This window comes from Thalia democratica, chromosome 3, assembly GCF_965202585.1.
Source record: "Thalia democratica chromosome 3, ktThaDemo2.hap1.1, whole genome shotgun sequence".
Classification (NCBI taxonomy): domain Eukaryota; kingdom Metazoa; phylum Chordata; class Thaliacea; order Salpida; family Salpidae; genus Thalia; species Thalia democratica.
In genome coordinates, this window is record NC_139167.1 from 45,961,265 (window position 1) to 45,983,536 (window position 22,272).

Sequence of the window (22,272 nt, forward strand, 5' to 3'; positions counted from 1 at the left end):
CTAAAACGACAAAAATAGTCTATTTCACTAAAAGTCTATCTTCTTCTACTTTTTTTGAGATAACTACCTCAAACTTTTAGGAAGTGTTCCTTGATATAATAAGAAAATTCTGTCTGAATGAATTTGAAAAAAAATTAAAAACTAAAGTTTTAAATAAATAATAAACAAAAATATAGTTTTTTTTGTTTGTTTTTTATATTTTTTAACTTTTTTTAAATTTTGTTCTAAAAGTTTTTTCTAAATATTGCAAGGAACATTTCCTAAAAATTTGAGGTAGTTATCTTAAAAAACGTAGAAGGAGATAGATTTTTAGTGATTTCTAGTTAATCGCTGTTTTAGTTTGCGCCTCCCATAAGGAACCTATTGTTGCCTCCGACTTTGACCGGCTATATCTCAAAAAAAATTTTGAATTTTTTAAATCTGTAAAAAGAATTAGCTTACTAAAAACTATATAAAATATGATCAAATTGTGAAAAAAGTGTTTTACCGCTCTATGCCGATGATAAAATAAAAGTAGCTTTTACTATACTAAATAACTAAACAAATTTACAATTATTTTTGTAAAATCTAAAAAAAGTTAAAACTTTAAACTTATATCTACAAAGTATTTAGTACTTTTTGACTATTAATGACTCAATGATATCATTCAATTTAATTCAAAAATTTTAAGTTTACAATAACAACAAATTTAGTTTTTATTGGATGTTAGCTGCCCAGTTTCAGTTGATACTCTTTATTCACTTCTAATTAATAGTATTTAATTCAAACTCAGCTCCTAGTTAAATGGTATTAAGTATATAAAAACAATTTTTTCTGTCAGTGCTTTACATTTTACAATATATTTTTATACTAAAAAGCCTATACTACTTTTTAAGTCTACTATTTTAAAGAAGTTTGTTGCTACATAACATTGTACATAGAATAAATTGTTTTTGATTTGAGATATTTCCCACATTATTTAAAAAACAGAGACTTGTTCATTCGTTGTTAGCAGAGCAGCTTAACAGCAGTAACTACAAAGTTCGAGCAGCTGTTTGTAACGTTCTCTGCCAAACAAGAGGAGATATAAATCACGATCTTGTCAACAAGTTAAAAAAAATGATGAGTCAAGATTGGAGTTCTCAAGTCAGTTAAATAACTTTGTGTATTTAATTTACAAAACACTTTTGGATTTACATTTTATATAGTTTTATTTATCTAATTAGACTTAAAAGAATTTCTGCCGAAAAAGGGAGCAGATCTGAAATACACAGTGTCAATTTTCCACAGTGACATTTTTTAAACTAAAATAAACTAGTTAAGTTTTGTGTAAAACTATATTAAAAATTTTACTAATACTAAAATATAATGAAATAAAGCTAAATGATGATAATAATCAATAAAAACTAAGTTTACAACGTAATTGAAATTTTATTATAATTAAACTATTATTACAATTAGGCTAAACTAAAACTAAACTAAAATAGAAAAAAAACAATAATATGAGAATTGGGTAAAACATATTTGAACTGTATAACTGTTTTACTTTTGTTTGATGTTTATTTTTCGTTTACCATCAGGTCCAAATATCTCACTGTGTTAATAACTGTAAAATGCATTATAATTTTATCAAGAGACTATGATGAATTTTCAAATTTTCAAGACAATTTAACTGCTGACATTAAATTTATAGATTTTTTATAACTTTTTTCATTTATTTTATCTTCTATTCTTGAAGAACTTTTTATTTTTTATAGAACTCAGTTAAACTGTGATAACTTAATACAAAAAAACATACCTTTTTTTAAGTTATTGGTTTTATTCAATATAATTTATGTAATGAAATTTCCCTGTCTTACATTTAAAACGAAAAATAAGAATTAAATTTAGAATTCCTTAAACTACAACAATAACAAGTTGAAAAACTGTTTAATTGTAAGATTTACTTGAGTTTGTAAAATATAAATTTATACATAATTACAATTAAAAACTGCCTTTAGACACGAATCAGGGTACTCATTCTGTAACAAAATAATAAGTTTGTTATAATAAAACTTAAAACATTATTCTTTAACGAATTAGGGCACATAGCTTTAAATTTGAACATTGAAGTACTTTTGATATAATCAAAGATTATTGACTAATAACTAAAAAATAAAAAAACAGGACACACTATTCAATAAACAAAATATAATTTGAGCTTTTCTTACAGAATAATACAAAGCTAACATGAGATAATATTTTTGAACTTGAAGTTATAAATTAAAAAAAAGATCAATAAAAGGACAAAAACAATTAGCAACAACTAAAAACTTAAACATACTTATGTAGTAAAACTATAATCAGAAGTAGACATCAACAAAATGATAATAAAACGACTTATAAACTATTAAGCATTACGAAAATAAAGAAACAGTATAATTATTTTTTTTTTGCTTACATGAAATAAAGTTCCTTAACAACATAGAAATAGCTTTTAGTTTAATTAAATTAAAAATTTTATTACAAGTTTTAATTGTTTTAAATCTATCTAAATTTTAACAATTTGCACACGTTGGTTTGTTTACTTGTTCTGCAATAAACGAAAATTTTGAAGCATTTAAAACTTTAACTGGTGTAAAATATATATCATTAGATTTGCTAAAACTCAAAAATTTTCCATGCTCTTAAGGACGTATTATTTTATCCTTTTTCTTAGTTTTCTTGTCGTCAATCCGATATAGCTTGCTTTACAAAAGCAGCTAAATTGGTAAATTAACATACTCTTTTTAAAGTTTGGGTACCGGATACTTATCATCTGATGTTATTAGTGTTTAAGTTTTGACATGAATATAATCCTCAGATTTGCTGCATAATAAGTTGTTCTGATCAATTGTTTTACTTTTTTCTCTAAAGTTTTATAATTCTTAAAATAATAAAAGTTTATAAATAAATATTCTAAAAATTTAAAGAAAAAAGTAAAACAATTGATCAAAAATTAGTATGCAGCAATTAAAAGGGTTCTACAAATGCATGGTTGTATGCTGCAATTAATGCACTTATAAAGGCAAAATTGAGTAATTTTGTAAAGTTATTTTAAATCTATAAGATTTGGTAAGAAGGGATTGTAAGTAAACAGTATAGAAATGTAAACTAGTTTAATTCTCACTTGCAATTTGCTTAATGCTTGTTTGATTTTGTTTATTGTACATAATATGCAGGGACGTAGCTAACTCGAAAAAGTTATGAAACTGAAAAATTTTAAAAACAACAGTCACGACGCATGATGACGCAATAGGGAGTACAGGACAATTTATACTACTTTTAGTGTTATAGTGTTTTATATTAAAGAATGCATTTATGTTAAACTTTGAATTAAATGGAATTTTGGTGTTTGAGAAATAACTGTATACAGAGCAGTCTGTGTTGCTACATACCAGTGACATTGCGTGGTATTTTGTTAAGAGCTGCGGAGAAAAAAATTCACCAAACTTTTGTTTTGAATTAATTTAAGACCTTTTTACTTTACGTTACATCTACAGTCCCTGCTCTTGTTTTAGTTTCCCTGCTCGAGTTGTCTTTGCTTGAGTTGTTCCTGCTCGAGTTGCCCTTGCTTGAGTTGCTGTTGCTCGAGATGCTCCTGCTTTTATTCACTTATCTTATTGTTATTACGTTGTAGTGAATTTTTAACAACGCAAGATCATGATTTCAATTCAAAATTAAATAGTCTGTAGCTATTAAAAAAAAATTTTACAACGCATCGTTTTTTAATAAAAATAACCTGAGCTAAGTTAAATGTATTTAATTTAATTTGTTCTTTTTTTTTTGCTCAATTGTATACGTTTCTACAGACTTGCAGAAACGTACCAAGCTACTCCGGTACATAAAAACATTAGGTAATACTTAAAAATTAATTATTGCATGCAAAAATAACTCATTTAAATAATTTTTTAAATATATTTTCATATAAGAACGTATCTTGATCGAAACGCAATGTTTAATGTTATGATGATTATTTTAATTGCAATAAACAAAACTTTTACTTTAAAATTTGAAAAAAAATACCAAAGTACTCTCTTAAACAAGTAAAACAAAATTATTGTAAAAAATACAATATTGCTTCTACTGTCTTGAAAATGAAAAAATAACACGCTTTCGTTTCACTAGTACTTTCGGTTATTAAAACATTATCAAGCGATAAACGGCTAAAATTATAAACACACAAATAATAGTAACTAATTTGAGGGCATAGGGGTGTCCGACACTTTTTTTTACTAAAAATAAAATTGGATCTTATATGAAAGCTTAAAGTACAAACTACAAGCCAGTTTTTATAGAATTAAAAAATATTATTTAACTTTTGAGATATCGTACATTTTATAAAAAGTTTCCGATACAAACATATAGACCGCAAGTTTTTCGCGGTCAATTTTCTCGGAAATTTTAAAAATCACTAAAAACCTATCTTCTCCTTATTTTTTGAGATAGAGACCTCAAATTTTTAGCTAACCTCCATTTTGTAGTTTAAAAGACTTTGAATGTTGGAATTGTAAAAATATTGAAAAATAAAAATTTCAGACAAAAAAAAACAAAAAAATAGGTGGTTTTTTTTTAATAAAAATTTTATTTTTTTAAAATTAAAAAAACTCCTGCATTAATCTTTTTAAAATTTAATAATACACTTTCTGTGAAAATTTGAAGAAGATTGCTTCAAAAATGAAGGAGGAGATAGATTTTTAGTGAAATGGTCTTTTTTCGCGTTTTTATTTTGCGCCTTCCATTAGGAACCTATTGAGGTCATCGACTTTAACTGCTCATTTCTCAAAAAATATTTTGAATTTTTCAAGCGGTTAAAAATGTCTGATAGCTTAGATAAAATAAGATCAACTTGTAAAAATCAAGGTTGACTCCCCTATGCCCTTAAAAGTAAACACAATTATAATAAAAGTTAAAACTTATACTTTTAGGCTATATGAATTTAAAAAACAATTCATAATAAAAAAAAAACAATTAATTATCATACAAAATTTTAAAACTAAGATTTTACCAACTAACAACTCATGAATGCATACAAGTAAACAAGCTAAAAAATAATGTACAAAAATCCTAAAATACCAAGCTCTAAAATATTAAATCTTCATAAGTTGTTTTATTTAAGTTATTTTTTGCATTTAAACTCTTTATCCATAAGTTTTCTTTGTAGTATATTTTTTTAATTCAGGTTGTTCTAAAAACATTATATTGTAGGCACTGTCCAATTCTATATTTTCAATATTATTATGATGATTCTCAAAGTAGTGTTTAAATAATGCAGATTCATCTGCTTCACCAACCAAGTTAAAATTTCTCTGGAATTTTTTCCAGTTATTTCTATGTGCATTCCATCTTACACTAAAACTGTTTTAGTCTGATCTACATAGATTTCCTTGCATATTGAACACTGAGCAAAATATATTCCGTAACTTTTACAGTTTAATTTTGGTTTTATGTCTATTGTTCTGTTTTCAACTAATTTTTATGTATCTATTCAAATCTATCATGTCTTTATAATTACTGTTTTTTCCGCATAATGCTCAATTTTTGCATTTTTTGCTTATAAAAGTAGATACGTTGCTTCCCTTTTTAGCTATACAACTAAATGTAATCAGCAATTGACCTATACTACTTGGTTTTGTGAAAGATGTTTTTGCAAGTGGGAACAGTTTCTTTTCTTCTTTCGTGAACCTTGATAAAGTTTTAAATTTAGATGACCAGTATATATTCTTAGACTTGTATTTTTTTAGTTTATTTGAACTCTCATTGGAGTTAAATTAACTAACTTTTTCAAACCGGCTTTTGACTATTTTGGGATTAAAATTGGATTATATGCATTTCTTTTCTAGTTTCAACAAATTTTCTTTAAAATATTTTTCGTCTTCATTTAGTCTTTTCAGGCGCTTGATTTCTCTTGTTATGATTCCTTTAAAGACATTTTGTGGATAATATGATCTACCATATAGAAAAGTTGCGTTTTTTGCAGTCTCTTTTATAAAGTTTTTTGTTTTAAAAGATTTGTTTCACTATCATTCTTAAAAACATGTTCTACATCTAAGAAGGGAATTGTTTTATTATCTTCAGACATTATACTTGATGTTATTTTAAGATTATGTTTTTCAAATGTGTCTTTTAAATTTTTGATTATCTCATAGGCAATTTCTTTGCTTTCTGATATAAATACAATGTCATCAATGAATCTTTTAATTAGAAATACTTTATTTGTATTCTTTACTCTTAACATGATAAAATGCAATGCAATATTAGCAATTGCCACTGAATTGTTCTCCCCTGTAATTATACTTGTTTGAAGTAGCATTCTCTGAATTGTATGAGGTTATTGTGTATCGCCATCTTACATAGTTTGACAATACATTTGATCATACTATTATTGTAATAAGTGCACAGTGTTACGGACTCTTCTAATGCGTTTTCAATAAAACTCACTTCAAATGAAGTAATGTATACAAATTAACAACGTCAACAGTGTTTACTATGCAGTTTGTATCTTTGATTGATAATTCCAGGCTTTTAAGTCTTCCAAGTAACTCTTAGAATCTTTACAATATTCATTAAGTCTAAATTGGCAGTATTTTCTACTTACAGGATTTAAATTTAACATAGCAGTTATTCTGTTAAGCTAGGTATTTCCAGCTGCTTGGACTATTTTGACAGGAGTATCATTGATATTACATTCTTTCAGATGCTCTGGTGACAGCTTATGTGTTTCCCAGAGCGGATAAGTATAGCCGCAGGCAGTTCATGTTTAAAAAGAACTTTGCTTTACTTTTCTTAAACAAGATTATATTGAACTCATTCATGCAAATCTATTTCGATTTGTTTGATTTTATGACAATGACAATTAAGTTAAAGGGTAGGTATAAATTCTGCACATGGCGTCACTCTTAGGAATAGTTCTAAATAGTCGGATTTAAATGTTCAAGTTTATAATTGACTTAATAAAGAAAATAAAACTTTTCACTTTCTTCGAAATGTTTAACGGTTTGATTGTTTTACTTGAGATAACATGTTAGATACCATTTACGCTTTTAATTTTACATGTAAACAAAGATGGTCTGGACATTTGAAATGTCAAGATTGTTGTTTAATTGATAAGTAACAAAACAATCTGACTTTTTTCATATATTTTATTGAAGGACCAAAAATGAAGTTTATAATCTTTTACTTGACTACATAGTTATCCTGAAACCACCCAACAACTGGAACTAGTTATTCTGTCACGAATCATAGTAGAAATCATAAACCATCAGAAAATTAATCATCAAGAAACAGTGCTGATGATAAAGTTATTTTGACTAACTTATTGGAACTTATATCTGTATGAAATTTAAAATATTATTAATATCCTTGTGTTTTCAGGAGCTTTATAATGTAGTGTTTTCGTCGATTCGGTTTTTTTTTTATAGTGAATCTTTTCAATTCTTCAAATTTGATATCTTACATCATACAAATTGTTTATTATAAACGGTGGTTTAAAAATGAAATAACTAGTTTTAAAAAGTCCTAAACCGGTTTATACCCTTTAGTTAATATATTACAGTGTATTACATTTATAACTAGATACAAATCCTAGGTACGTCAAGCTGCAGCTCAAGCACTCGGAAGAACAGGACATGGAAGAGCAATTCATTATGATTTAAGAGATAAAATAACAAAAGGTACAGACAGAGATATGGTCGAGGGATTGCGAACAGTAGCACATATTGGCATAATGACCGCTAGTCTTCACAACAGTTTTATTAAATGTTTTACGTAAGTAAGGGTTTTATTGGTCAATTTTATTCTTACTTTTTATAATTTTTAAATGTCTCAATTTATTCAATATTTAAAGCAAAGTACAAATTTAAAAGGTAGTACAAAGATTTACTAAGTCTAATTTGATAAAAACAATAATTAATTTTATTAATTGCTTTGTTTATGAATAAACAAGCTATTGTTACAAAGTAAAAATAATCTTAGTTTCAGATTATTATATTTGTGACAGTATTATCTTGTATAGATAGTTTTTGTCCAAAAAAAAATTAATATTTTTTAGAATAGTTTGCCAAATTTTGTTGAGATGTTTAGGTTGAAAGAGAGATTAAAGTGTATTATGTCTCGTTTTCTCTTCTTTTTTGTTTTTTTTTTATCGGATACTAGTTTTAATTTCTACATAAAAGTAGTATATATTTTACATAGTACCAATATCTTTAACAACAACAAATTTGGTTTTTTTAGGAATGATGGTCTAGGACTTTTTAGAAGTAAATCACCGTGATTTTCCGTAAATACCACGAGAAATCATTTAAACTATACAAAGAACATTGTTTTGTATTGCACAAGAATCTGGACTAATCTAAAAAGATATTTTAGATGTAACATTTAATATTTTAAATTCAAACTATTAACTCTACAATAAGCTAAACTCCTTAATATTTTACGTGAAAATTATTTTTAAGCATTCAAAATAAATATTAAAACAACTACCCTTAACAATTGATCGAAGACTCATAAAACTTTCAAATAACGAAGACCCCTTCAACAACGTCTAAAAAGCATTCTAAAACCCAATCACAAACACAGTTTAGTCAATGATAAAAAAATCATAACAAAGAATAAAAGCAGAAAAGGAGATTAGTTTACTTTGAAGTTATATTCCCGTTATGCCCGTATATTATGCACACTGGAATAAAAAGAAATATAGAAATTAGACAAATTCAAATAATTTAATAAAAGTTGGAAAGAATAAAACATAAGCATCCACTCCCAAATGTTTTTTTAATTTTACTCATAAAACCTTAAAATTTAACACAAAGCCAAGCCGTAAATTCGAACAGCTTGTATTTTTATTTTCGTAATGTTTAACTAATTTATAAAAAAACTTCATCAATTTTTACCAACGTTTACAAAACATCTAGTCTGCAAATTAGTTTTATACTATTGTATCAAAAAAGCAACATTTTTTTAAAGGTACTTTATCAAGCTTGATTTATAGATTATAAAACAATGATAGGCCTACTATCATCAAAAGCCTGTCATGCGTAGTATGCTTTAAAAAAATTGATTATGTACAATATACATAACATAAAAATAGAAAATAATATTTAATATAAAAAATCTAAAAATAAAATACACATTTCTTTTAATTTTTCATTTCTTGGTCTGCTTCAGTTTCTTAAAGTTTTTTTGTTACCTATATTTCAGTCTTTTGTGTATAATAAATCATTATCTGTCGCATTCTTTAGCGAGCTGCTCCCATTTATCATTGCTGATGACCAAGCTCTTTAGGTCGCGCTTGCAGACGTCCTTTAAACGTAATGTTGGAATACCGTGGCTGCGTTTACCAACGACCAAATCGCTACGCAGCAGAGTTTTGAAAATTTGCTTATTGTCCATTCATAGAACATAATTAAGCTAGCGAAGCATGCGCTGGCTAAGGGTAAAGTACATGGTAGGGTCACACCAGTACTTCGCAACATATCCTCGTTGGTGATGTTTTGTTGCTAATCAATTTTAAATATACAACGGTGGAATTTAGGTGGAAGGTGTTCTTTGTTTCCTGCATGCTGAACGACGTACACATTTCGCTACCGTATAGAAGAGTACTACATACAATAAACGTTAGTCTTTGTGCAAATGCTTAACTTCGGTTATTACAAACTCTTTCAGTCAGAATAGCAAACGCGTCTGACAACTTACAAATTCTACAATTGATTTTTGTGTTCAAAGGTGCGGAAACATTTGAGCCAATGTATTCGAAATATTTTACACTTTCGATATTCTTGTCGTTGATCTTGATTGATAGTAGACTATCTGTTTTGTGGCTTAGGACTTAAGGTTTTATAAGGCTAATTTTAAGATAGAATCCAAAATTTCTGATGAAAACTGACGGAATAATGTTTGAAAATTCTGGGTGGAATGAGCTACAAAAGCAGGATCATTAACAAAGAAAAGATCACATAGTTTGATAACCATTTCACTTCTGTATACATTATCAACTTATCAAAAACCTCATCATTGTCACTGCACAACTGTTTAAACAGACAACTTTGTAAAGCATGCCTTTTTATTTTGTTTACAGCTTTTACCACAAAGTTTAAGGATTCATTTAAACGGACGCTCAATTTTTTTGCAACTAAATGTTGGCGATGTATATCGCAATGAATAGTAAATATATCAGGGTTAACTATTTGTAATATGTGATTAATTCACGATACTTTCCTATTATAGACGGAGCACCATCTGTTGCAATTTCTTTAAGATGTTTTGAAGGTATTTTATTTACTTCAAATATTTTATTATTTTTCAAACACAAACCTTCCTGTGCTATGCGTTTCCATTAGTTGGAATCACCAACTATCAAACGCACGCAAACAAGAAAAAGACATTTATTTGTCGTTAAAGTGGACTAGTCAACCTGCATCGAAAATATTATTGCCGATCATTCGAACTGACTTTCGTTCAACACATTCTGACATTTCATCTATACGACTTTACACATTGCTGTTGCTTAAAGGAAGAGAGCGTAAAACATTACTGGTGTTTTTATGATGATTGACTTTTTCCAGAGCTGTTTTTAAGACAGGAATAAACGTTTTATCTCCAATGGTGTGAGGCAGTCCTTGTTTAGCAACTATGAGAGACAGATAATAAGAAGCTAATTGTCCATATTCAATACTTTGTGTAGATTTCTTGAACATGTTAGTGGTTTTACACTGTTTTGTTTTCTCATCTCGACGTTTTCTGAAAAACTCTACATTTTTATCTACATGTTAAGAATCAAATCTATACTTTACATAAACAAAATGGACTTTTTTGTTAAAGTTTTACCTTAGGGTCAAATATTTAATGGTAAGCTAAAATAAGTAAATAACAATATAGAAAGTAAAAATTTTATGACTGCACAAAATTATAAAATCGCCCCCCTTTTGCCCCTTTACTAAAATTTGCCCCTAGGGGGTCGATATCGCCCACTTTAGGAAACCCTGGTTTAGATGGAAGGTCAGATAAATCTAATATACTAGTTCTTTATACGAAATTATTATTATCAAACTAATTACTAATGCAATGTGATTTATATACAAAAATGAATAAACATAATGTGAAATAAGTGAAAGAAAAAAAAAGATTAAATGTTACCAAAAACTGCAGAAAAGAGTCTCGTAAGCACGATAACTAAGTACTAAACATGTTATTGACATGGACAGAAAATAGACTCGACGATAAAGTTTTCTACTCTCATTCAAACACAAAATAGTCTTTCTTGACTGTGCTTTATACACTTCGCAGTATCCTATCGTCTTCCGTGTCAGCATGCGTCTTCTTTTGCCGTGCGACTTCAAGACAATTTAAAACTCATTCTGTCAACATATTTCAAGTACCTTTTTTTTCTTTTCTCATCACGAATTGTGACGTCACATAAAACTTTTAAATTCTTTCATTTTAATGTTTTTGTAATGAGTAAATAAAACGAAACGGCACGAGTAAAGACTGTTTTGTAAAACTTTTATGGAGCTTAAATCCTATAGTTGACGATGAAAAAGCGTGATTTAACAACATTGGAAAGAAGATTCCGAAAAGAGTTGAAGCAAGTACGCACCCTTGCTTTACCATTTTTTTATTTCAAATGAATAAGAAACACTATTATCGAAACTACAAGAGATAATTATTAGATTTTTATCTTTTTCTGTTATAGGGTAATAGTTTTTAACGAATTATGATGCTTTAATTAAAATAATTTTGTTTGTACTTATATAATTACTTATATTTTGTAATATCAAGTTTTATAAATCTGTAGTTTTTGATATTTTTTGAATTTTAGAACTTCATCCATTTTTTCCCATCGATTTGATGTAAACTTCTTTCTAATTGTTTAGATGAGTTTATCTATGAAGTTTATTGACTATTTAGTGATTGGTGGTTGAGTTGGGTTTATAAGTTGGTATTCGATTTTATTAAGGAAGTTGTCCTTGTGGTCTTTTATGGTTATGAACGCTTAGTTTTCTCGAAGTTCTGGAATTTTGCTATCTACGCTGTGTGTTTAAGCTAGTTTTTATGTTACGTTATTGATTTTGTTTATAATGTTATTGTTCGATATTTTATAATCAGCGCATAATTTTTTATTTAAGGTTTTTTCGTATATATCTACTCTATATTAGTGATGTACCGGACTCACTATCTGGGTCCGGATCCGGCCGGATCTTGATATGAAAAAAAAATCCGGATCAGGTTTCGGCCGGATTCTAATTTAAAAAAAAGTCCGGATCCGATTCCGGCCGATTCTAAGTTAAAAAAAAAAGTCTGGGTCCGGCCGGATTCTAATTTGAAAAAAAAAATCCCGGGTCCGGCCGGACCCTAATTTAAAAAAAAAAGTTTCGGATCTAGCTAGTAAAAAAGAGCATACAGAAAAGTATTTTTTCAAAATTAAACCCTGTGTAAACTAAAAAGAGTCATTTTCGTCAGAAAATACGTTCGAAAATTAAACACCTACCGTGATTGACTCATTTTGTACACGTGACTAATTTACACTTATTTAAATTTTAACTATGAAACAAACATTTCAAAAATGCAACTCTTTACCTATGTTGTAAAATTAAAAATTTACTACCAAACTGTCAACCTTATGGCTAGCTGTTCTACTGATTATTAGATTAAAGTAATTTTAGACTCAGGCTAGTTTATACTTACTCTAGCTAGTTTTTTTTTGACTAAAATCAAGTTCTTGAACCCTGCTAGTTTGAAAATTTTTGGGAATTTTTGAAAATCTAAGGCTGCCTCAGGCTAGTTTAGTTTTTTATAAAAACTAAGCCTAGTTTTAAGATTTTTTGAAAAACTCAGGCTAGTTTTCTTTTAGATTTTGAATGAGTTTGAGATGATCCAGTTTTCAATATTTTGTGATTTTCTGGTTAGTCTTGTTCAAGAACTTGATTTTAATTGATTTTAGATTGGTAAGGCTATAGGGGGGGTCCACCTTGATTTTTACAAGTTGATCTTATTTGATAGATTTCAATCTTAGCTACCAGATACTTTTTACAGCTTAACAAAATTCAAAGTAGTTTTCGAGATAAAAGGGGTCAAAGCCGGCCAGCTCAATAGCTTCCTTATAGAAGGTACAAACTAAAAAGGCGAAAAAAAACCATTTCTTTAAAAATCTATCTCCTCCTCCAGTTTTTAAGCAATCTTATTCAAATTTTCACAGTTTACTCTTTACTAAATTTCAAATCATTTGAGTGTAGGAATTTTTTTTTATTTTGAGAAAAAGTCCCCTTTTTTCAAAAAAAAGTGTTTTTTTTTTATTTTAGACCTTAAATTTTTAAATTTCAATTATTTAAAATTCCAACACTCAAAAGCTTTTAAACTGTGTAAGGAAAATTTTTTTGAAAATTTGAGGTACCTAGCTTAAAAAACCTAGGAGGAAATATATTTTTAGTGAAATGGATATTTCCGCGTTTTTAGCTTGCGCCTTCCATTAGGTCCCTATGGAACTCTCCGACTTTGACCGCTTATATCTTAAAAACTACTTAGAACTTTGTAAAGCTATAAAAAGCATCTGGTAGCTAAGATAATATTCTATTGAATAAGATCAACTTGTAAAAAAAGTGTTTAACCGCCCTATAGCCTTAATTGTAAACATTACATAAAATGTTCAACCTTGTAGCTAGCTCTTCTACTGATTATTAGCTTAAAGTAATTAATTTTTTGGTTTTCCAAAACCTCATTCTGACTCAGAAAAGTTTATAATCACTCAGGTTAGTTTTTTTGAATCAAAGAGTGGCAACCCTGATATTAGCTAAAAATAGGTCATATTCTGGTTGCCAAAAGTCATGGAAAGTTTATAAGTTTAGCAAAAAAGATATTATAGTGTTTTTTATTGTTCTTTCAATTTGAAGTTTTTTTTACTGTTTTTTCAATTTCAAGTTTTTCTTTTGTTCTTTCAATTTTTATAAAATTTAAATGTATATATTGTTCAGAAAATTTGCAAACATACCAGCTACTATTTTTAACTGTTAATCTTAACTAGACCTTAATAACATATCATAAACTTTATTATTATTTAATTATTTCAGCAGCACATTAATACTTTTAGTCTAAATTTTTTTTAACTTTAATTTTTTAAAATTCATAAGTATAGAGTTAGATATAACACATAAAAGATAAACTTCACACAATTATACTTAGTTAGTAGTTAGTTATATAAAATTGCATTATCGTACATAGTAGTTTTTATACTATTTACATTACAAATAGCTTAAAGTATTAAGAATCCGGTTCCGGATCCGGCCAGATTTTAATTTGAAAAAAATATCCGGTTCCGGATCCGGCCGGATCTTAATTTGAAAAAAAAATCCGGATCCGGTTCCGGCCGGATTCTAATTTTTTTTAAATCCGGATCCGGTTCAGGCCGGATTCTAGTTTGAAAAAAAAGTCCGGATCCGGGTCTGGTCGGATCCTAATTTGAAAAAAAAATTCCGGGTCCGGTACATCACTACTCTATATAGATTATTGACTTATCAGCGAACACAAACAGTTTACTCAATAATTATATTTTGTTTAAATAATTTTTTATTTTAGTTTGATATAAACATAGTAGTTTTAAGATAAAGTTAGCAACAAAGATACAGAAACCACAAATCATCATTCAACAATATTAAAAAAGACATACAACGAAACTAGCGAACTAAATATGAAACTTAAAAGATAACAATACAAACAACAAAATTAAATGGGAAATATTAAACAAAACAAAATCAAAATTCAACACTAAATTTGGCTGTAAACTTTGTAACTTAGAAGTAAGAGAAATCAATAAATCAGATAAGAACATAACACTAAACAAGAAAAGCGAAAGACAAAACATATGCATCCATTACCAAAAACACTTTTTTTAGCAAAATTAAAAACTAACTAAATATTAAAAAAAAGTAAAATTTATGCCGCAAACACGAGTAGTATAAAACATTTTTTTAACAGTTTAAAACATCTTTCTAAAAGCTTAAAACATTTTTATAATACAACCTTTTGCAAACTTTTTAAAATGCATACGTTAACAAGCACAGCGTATTTTTCAAATTCAGCTAAACGTAAAATAAACTGTACTACTACTTCATAATTATTATAAAAAATTTCAAAATCTAAATTTCTGTTTACAACTGTAATAAACTTTAGCTTACTGAGGGGTATATGAAGTTTTATATTTCATGTACGAAACAGCTGTCTAAACTTTTGTTTTTATATAAATAAATATTTCGCTCCAATTCAATTTGTCGAGCACTATCGACCAGAACTTTTTATAAAATCTTTAATATATATATATATATACTAATACTCAAACACACAATTTTTCATGAGTTTGCAGTGTTGAGCTTTTTTTCTGAAATGTGTATATGTAATTAGTTTAAACTGTTTTATTTAAATACCCCATTAGAAAAAACGTTGTTCTAATTTCTTAAAGTACCTTATTTTTGTGATTCTTGTTGATGAAACAAACTTTTAAAGTATAATTAGATAAGTATTGAACAATAAAAACTATTTTCTACCCTTTTCAAAAATATTTTGTACTTTTTGAATCATTAACTAAATAAAACATTTTGCAAAATATATTTCGACTTTATACAGATCAGATTATCAGTCGGTAAGGATAGAAGCTTGTCAGACAGCAGCCAAGTTAAAAATAAAAGATGACAAGGTTATTCACGAACTTTCAAATCTTCTTACATATGACTTTTCATGGAAAGTGAAAGCTCATGCAATAAAAGGTTTTAATTAAATTTAAAAAAAATAAAGTTTTTTTTGAATATTATTGTACAAGTCAACTGTTGTAGTTTAGCAAAGAAAATTCTTTTTACAATCATATATACATACAGGGTTGCCATAAAACCTGGAATCCTTGAAAAAATTAGAGTTTTACAATTTAGGCAAAAAAAAACTGAAACTTTAAACAATTTTTGCATGTAAAAAAATAAAATTTAGACTAGATATCTATGATGTAAAATAACACTTTTCTGTATTATTTAGAATTCTATTTATTATAAAACACAGTTTAAGTAACATTACGGTATCTTTTTTACATTTTCATTCTATATATGTCAGTTTTTGACCTTAAATTTAATTTTATACTAAAAAAGGACAAGAAGTTTTTACTTTTAAAAACCAAGAAATTCAAAACACCTGGAAAAAAGTCGAAAATCCAATGGCAACCCTGCAAAATGGACCAGCAACTCGACATACAAAAGATTTTTTACTGAAGTTTTCTTCAAAAACTAGTACATAAAAAGCCAAGATCCTAGCGCATTTAAAGCTTCAGACCAATTTTTTAAATTCCATAACAAAAGTTATGCCAGTTTCCGCAAGAAGAATTGGAAGGTTTTTTTATGAATGGAGTTTAGAATGGTCAACTTTTTATATCTATTAAAGTTTAGAATAAAAGGTCAAAGAAAAAACCTATAAAATTATTTTTTTTATGAAAGAAGTTCAATTTTTTTTTATAATTTACCAAAAGTATTTTAAAACTTTGTTTGTAAGTTTAAATAGAAGTTGGAAATAAAATAATCAAAAACTAACTATAAAAAAATTATAGAATTAAAACAACTTATTTTTTCACTGTTTTTGCGGCCCAGTATATATAAAATAGTTAACGTATTATCCTTCATAGGTAATATGTATATAATTTTTAAAACCTTGGTAGTAGATTATATTTCTAAAAATCAAGCGTTTGAGGATAATTTTGAGGAAAATCAATTAATGATATTTTTATTTTTTTGATATTTACTATATTTCAAAATACAATTTCTATTTGAATAAGATTTTATTCAACTGATGATCTCGTCTGACTAGTTTCAAGCGAGTGAAACATTGTGTTGTTAATAAAATTTATAGTTGACCATTTTCCTTATATTTAAGTTGAGAACTTTGATTGTCATCTTTAAAGTAAAAAGTACACAATAATTCAGTTTTTAGTAAATATTTTATGTTTGATTGAAATAATAATTATAAAATTATACGTTATTAAACATATTTTCTTTGATAGTTTTAAAATGTTTTGTTACAATTTTTTATGGTTCATTTGTTGTTAGTCTTAACCATGACATAATGTTTTTTTAAAAATAATCAATAAATTATATCACACTTAGGTACACAGAGTTTCAAATGGCACAAATCTTTTGTACAACCAAAAGAAAACATTTTGTCGATTAGTTAGCAAAACAATTAATACTTTATATTTTTAACTAAAAGTTTTAATTTTTCTTGATACACCTTTTTTAGCTTTAGTAGCCATAAAAATTAAAAACTTCTGTCTAAAGTTCTGGAATAATTTTTTAATACTTGAAATATGTTATAAATTCCATATTAAATAAGATTAAGGTATATTTACATAAGTTATTTAGGTTATAAAAGCCTATAACTAGTTATCAGCGATTCTGGTCCACTGTACCACATACATTTTTTTACGATTATTAGCTGTTTAGTTAAATCAAATTGTACATCGTTGATTTTTATGGTTTGTTAGTAGTTTTAATAAGGATTTAATGATACTTAATCTTAACAGCCATTTGCAATATTGGACAGACAACAGAAAACGTCATTAAAAGTATATTGTGGTCATCACAGTTCGATGAACATGCTGCCGTTCGCTTAGAAGCAGTTCACACATTACTTTCACTAAAGTGCAATTCCGATGAGGTTGTAAGAGTTTTACGAAATCGACTTATTGTAGAAGAAAATCAAATGGTGAAGGAGTCAGTTTTTAAATTAATTTTTATTTTAATAAGCTGTTTTACTCTTACTCTCTTTTAACCAAATTTGTAACTAGCCATATTTTCATTCATAACTAGAAAACAAATTAAAGTTTTCTTCAAAGTTTATTAAAGCTGATCTAAACTATATAAAAAAAATTCTTTATAAATAGACGATTTATTGATTTTGTGTAATTTAAATTTAGTTAAAGAATAACAATCAAAGGTCTCAACCTTGCATCCAAGGAGAATAATTACAAATTTATTTATTCGCAAGTTTATTTAAAAAACAATGTTTACTCCTTGGATAAAGTAAGATGTTTATTATAACTGAGGATCTCATTAACGTGGTTTGTTAATCAGGATTGCCAAAAAACCTGGAATTTGATAAATTTTGAAAAGAACTTTGAATTTTAAACAAATTTTACATGTTAAGTAGTAAAATTTCGATTTGACACAAAAAATCAATCGTATAGATATTTTTTTTTTAACGGGACACCCGCGCACAATTCCACCCGAATCAAATCCCACCCGATCATTTCCCACCCGCACAATTCCCAACCGAATCAAGTTCCACCCGATCAAATCCCACCCGAATCAAATCCAACCCGATCATTTCCCATCCAAATCAAATCCCACCCGAATCAAATTCCACCCGATCAAATCCCACCCGAATCAAATCCAACCCGATCATTTCCCACCCGCACAATTCCCACCCGATCATTTCCCACCCGCACAATTCCCACCCGAATCAAATCCTACCAGAATCAAATCCCACCCGAATCAAGTCCCACCCGATCAAATCCCACCCAAATCAAATCCCACCCGATCATTTCCCACCCGAATCAATTCCCACTATATTATCAAACCAATAATAATTATAAATCAAGAAAATTTGTATTTTAAATTTGTATGTTAAAAGCACTTTCAATAAATTTATCTTCATTTTGAATGTAGTACGAGAATTAACCAAAGATTTATAATTATAAATATTATTAACCAATTTCAGAAATAAAAAAAAATAGTAACGAACAAAAACGAAAACTGACACAGATACTACAATATTTAAGTTATTGGCTTAAATGCCTTATATAAAAATTTATTCAACTGAATCAATCCCACTAAAGAACTTAGAATTTTTTTTTAATTTTGTGTTTTACATTTTTAAAATAACTAAAATATCAACATTATTGAAAATGGAGAGATGCAAAATTGGATATATATTAATAAACAGACAAATTATCAATAAACTTTGTAAACAAAAGAATTTCTGAACGGACAAAAACTTATACAGATACTAATAAGTTGAAGTTATGGGCTTAAATGCCTCTTATAAAAATTGATTCAACTTGATCATAGCATTAACGATCAAATATTTTTTTACAAAGTTTTACATTTTAATACAACTAAAATTCAACATTAATAAAAACAAAAAAAATACTATATATTGATAACTAAGATAATTATCAAACAACTTTGTAAAAAAAAGAATTTAAGACGAAAAATAAACGAAAACTAATACAGATGATAATTAATTAAGGTTATGTGCAATACCTCTGAGGGATTCTTTGATTGCGCCCGGTTACAATCGATTTTAATCTTTCTTCTAGGTTTTTGTATTTCGTCTGTTTCTTTTTATGAGGTTCACCCGAGTTCAACCTTTCGATTTGATTGCTTTGACTTTTTGCTCTTTCATTAATTTAGCAATACATTTAAACACTCCAGGTTTGGCACACTGCATGCCAGCTTTGAACCTTCTGTGCCAACCCTCCACACAATTGTTAGTCCGAAAGCAGTTTGAAAGCGTGCTTTCATTGACATTCCAAAAGGTAATAGGAAACAATGGTGGTTGAGCGTCAACACCATTGCTACCAATGTAGGTATTAATAAAATACCTAATGATTGCTATCGCTTCAGTTGGATTGCTTGAACTAGCATGTATAACTTTAGTAAATATGTAGTTAGAAGTAAAGTTGCAATATATAGTTTTAAATAACGCATAAGTTAATGAAAAGTCTTCTCAACAAACAAAGTTTCAAAAGTTATAAGTCGTTTATGACACAATGAAAAGAAAATAAAGCCTTTTCTTATTAGCGAATATCACAAAAACAAACCTTTTTTTACGATAAAATAACATGTTTGCATTTTTTATTGCACTCGGTTGTTAAAGCATTTTTAATACTCATTGATTTATCATTTACAATTTTGGAAAGAAAGCACAAGCGAAACAAGTAAAAGTTTATGAATAAACGACTTTTTTAGTTAATAAACGAAACTTTCTTTTTCGTCTTTTTTCATGGTCGCACAGGCTGCAGGTAACCAGTCTATACACGCCCCTGCACTTAGGTACAGCTTATTGAAAATGAAAGCAATAAAAATTTGTTAAATTAATAATTTCTCACATTAAAAGATATTATAAAAAATAATTAATTGTTAAACGTTATTAAAGAAAACAATTTTGGTCGAAATATATGAGGTAATATGAAATTTTAAACTTAAAAAGAACTGAATTTGACTGAAACTTAAAATCAATCTTTCTTCTAAACTTTACATGTACAAAAATTAAACGGATTAGAATTTATGCATAAAACTATTGATCTGAACTTACCGTATAACATATATAAAAGTTGATAATTACTTTATTTGAAATATTTATGAACTGGATTGAGTCGAATGAGAATTCATTCGAGTGATAATTTACCTGGATGAGAATTGAACGTGAGGGAAATGATCGGGTGGGATTTGATCCGGGTGGGAATTGAGCGCGGGTGGGAAATGTTAGTATACCTAAAAAACACATTTAAAGAAACTTTAAGATTTTATTCAATGTCGTTTTAATTTTAAAACTGGATTTTAAACTAAAAATCGATCCTAAAACGTATAATTTTAAAAACCTGTAAGAACTTTGAAAACTTAGAGTAAATCTGCGAAAAATATTTGGTAACCCTGGTTAATTTAGTATACATTGTTTTATAAAGAGTTTTTTAAGTCAATAAGTTTGGATCTGTTGTTTTTTTTCTTACAAGTTTAAATTTTTGTTAAGTTTTAGTTAGATTCAAAAAGTAAATGTAGTAAGTTGATGTTGTAAAATGAATATATAGTTTTTTTTTTAATAAACTTCGTTGCAACAATAATCGTAAACACTATTTAAAATAAGACTTTTTTTCATTATATGAATTAGTTCGGAAAAAAGTATAAATTCAAAATAGAGAAATCGATTTCTTTTTGAACTGTTTCAATACAAATAAATGTGAAGATGATGTAGAAATAGTTAAAAGAATTAGACAAGAAGTCAAAAACTGTTGCAAATATCAAAATACAGCTGAAAAAATTTTGAAGGCTGAAAGGGTTGCTAAAAATATCAAGGTAAGGTTTTTTATACTTAGATAAAGCATATAGTTATTTTAAAGCAAATTATTAGAAAAAAAAAAACTGCAAATGTATACTTTTTCATATGACTAATATACTTGAAGATTTTAATTTTTATTCAGTTCTTGCTTTTTAAACAACTTTTTTTTAAAATAGATAAATATATTTAAAGTCTGTGTGAAACCTTTATTATATCATTTGATAAATTGTTATGCAGGTAATATGCCTTTTTTAGGTTACGATTGAAAAGCTTTTTATAATTTGATAAAAAAAAATTAGTCAAAAAACCATTGAAAATATTTGTCTCAATTTTTTACACAAAAAAATAGCAAGAGATTTTTTGTTTATTAAAAAACATTTTAAAATTTGTTAAAAAATACTTACTTGTAAATAAATATAATAAGATGTTAGTTAAACTAATAGTTTGGATATGTTTAACATAGCATGAAATTCGAATCTAATGAAAACTCTTTAAAATGTAAATAAATTTAATAACAGACTGTACTTTAAGGCTAGTCAATATATAATTTAAAATTAAATAAATAAGATAATTATTAATCTTAAAAGTTCACAATCTAAGTAGACATTTAACCCTAATGGCCTGTCCTAAGGGATTACTTTATGTATAGAGCTAAGTTATTTTCTATATAATTAAATACAAGAGTTACAGGTAGTTTAATCTTTTTGATGAGTTGATAACAGCAATGAGAAACCACAATATGTACAAAATATGTGCAAAACCAGCATAGAATAAACAACAACACAATAATGTTTAAAAAAATAACCGCCAACACACAAAAATTGCCGAAAACTAAAATACAATTTAATAACAAAGGGCGAATTTGTGACATTTTATATCTTTTGGCCCTTCAACTGAAGCCCTTACGAGGGGTTTCTATCATATGTTTGTTTTGTCAAATTAAAGTCAAAAAATTTAAATACACGTCAATTCAAAAAATTAATCAAGTGCTGCTTTACATCATTAATTTTGTGAAAGATCAAAAAAGTTTACTACGATAAACTGATATACAGCATTATTTCAAAACATAGTTAGTTATCAGAATTAGTTAAGTCTTATAAAGTTTTTTTTTCCTCCAGCTTCAGCTGCCGCTTCACCACGCACTCGTCATCTTCTGAACCGTTCTCTCTTATCACTGCATTCAAGTGTCGTCGCTACATG

General features: G+C 27.4%; 1 protein-coding gene across 1 annotated transcript in view; it reads left to right on the forward strand.

Annotated features, from left to right (window-relative positions):
- LOC145831646 (HEAT repeat-containing protein 4-like) overlaps nt 1–22,272 on the forward strand; it is a 95,384-nt gene that overhangs the window by 60,470 nt on the left and 12,642 nt on the right. Inside the window, exons 10-14 of the mRNA XM_082938955.1 lie at nt 970–1,125; nt 7,586–7,764; nt 15,607–15,746; nt 17,537–17,726; nt 20,933–21,089. Coding sequence (XP_082795081.1) covers nt 970–1,125; nt 7,586–7,764; nt 15,607–15,746; nt 17,537–17,726; nt 20,933–21,089 — 822 coding nt within the window. The remainder of the gene's footprint in view (nt 1–969; nt 1,126–7,585; nt 7,765–15,606; nt 15,747–17,536; nt 17,727–20,932; nt 21,090–22,272) is intronic.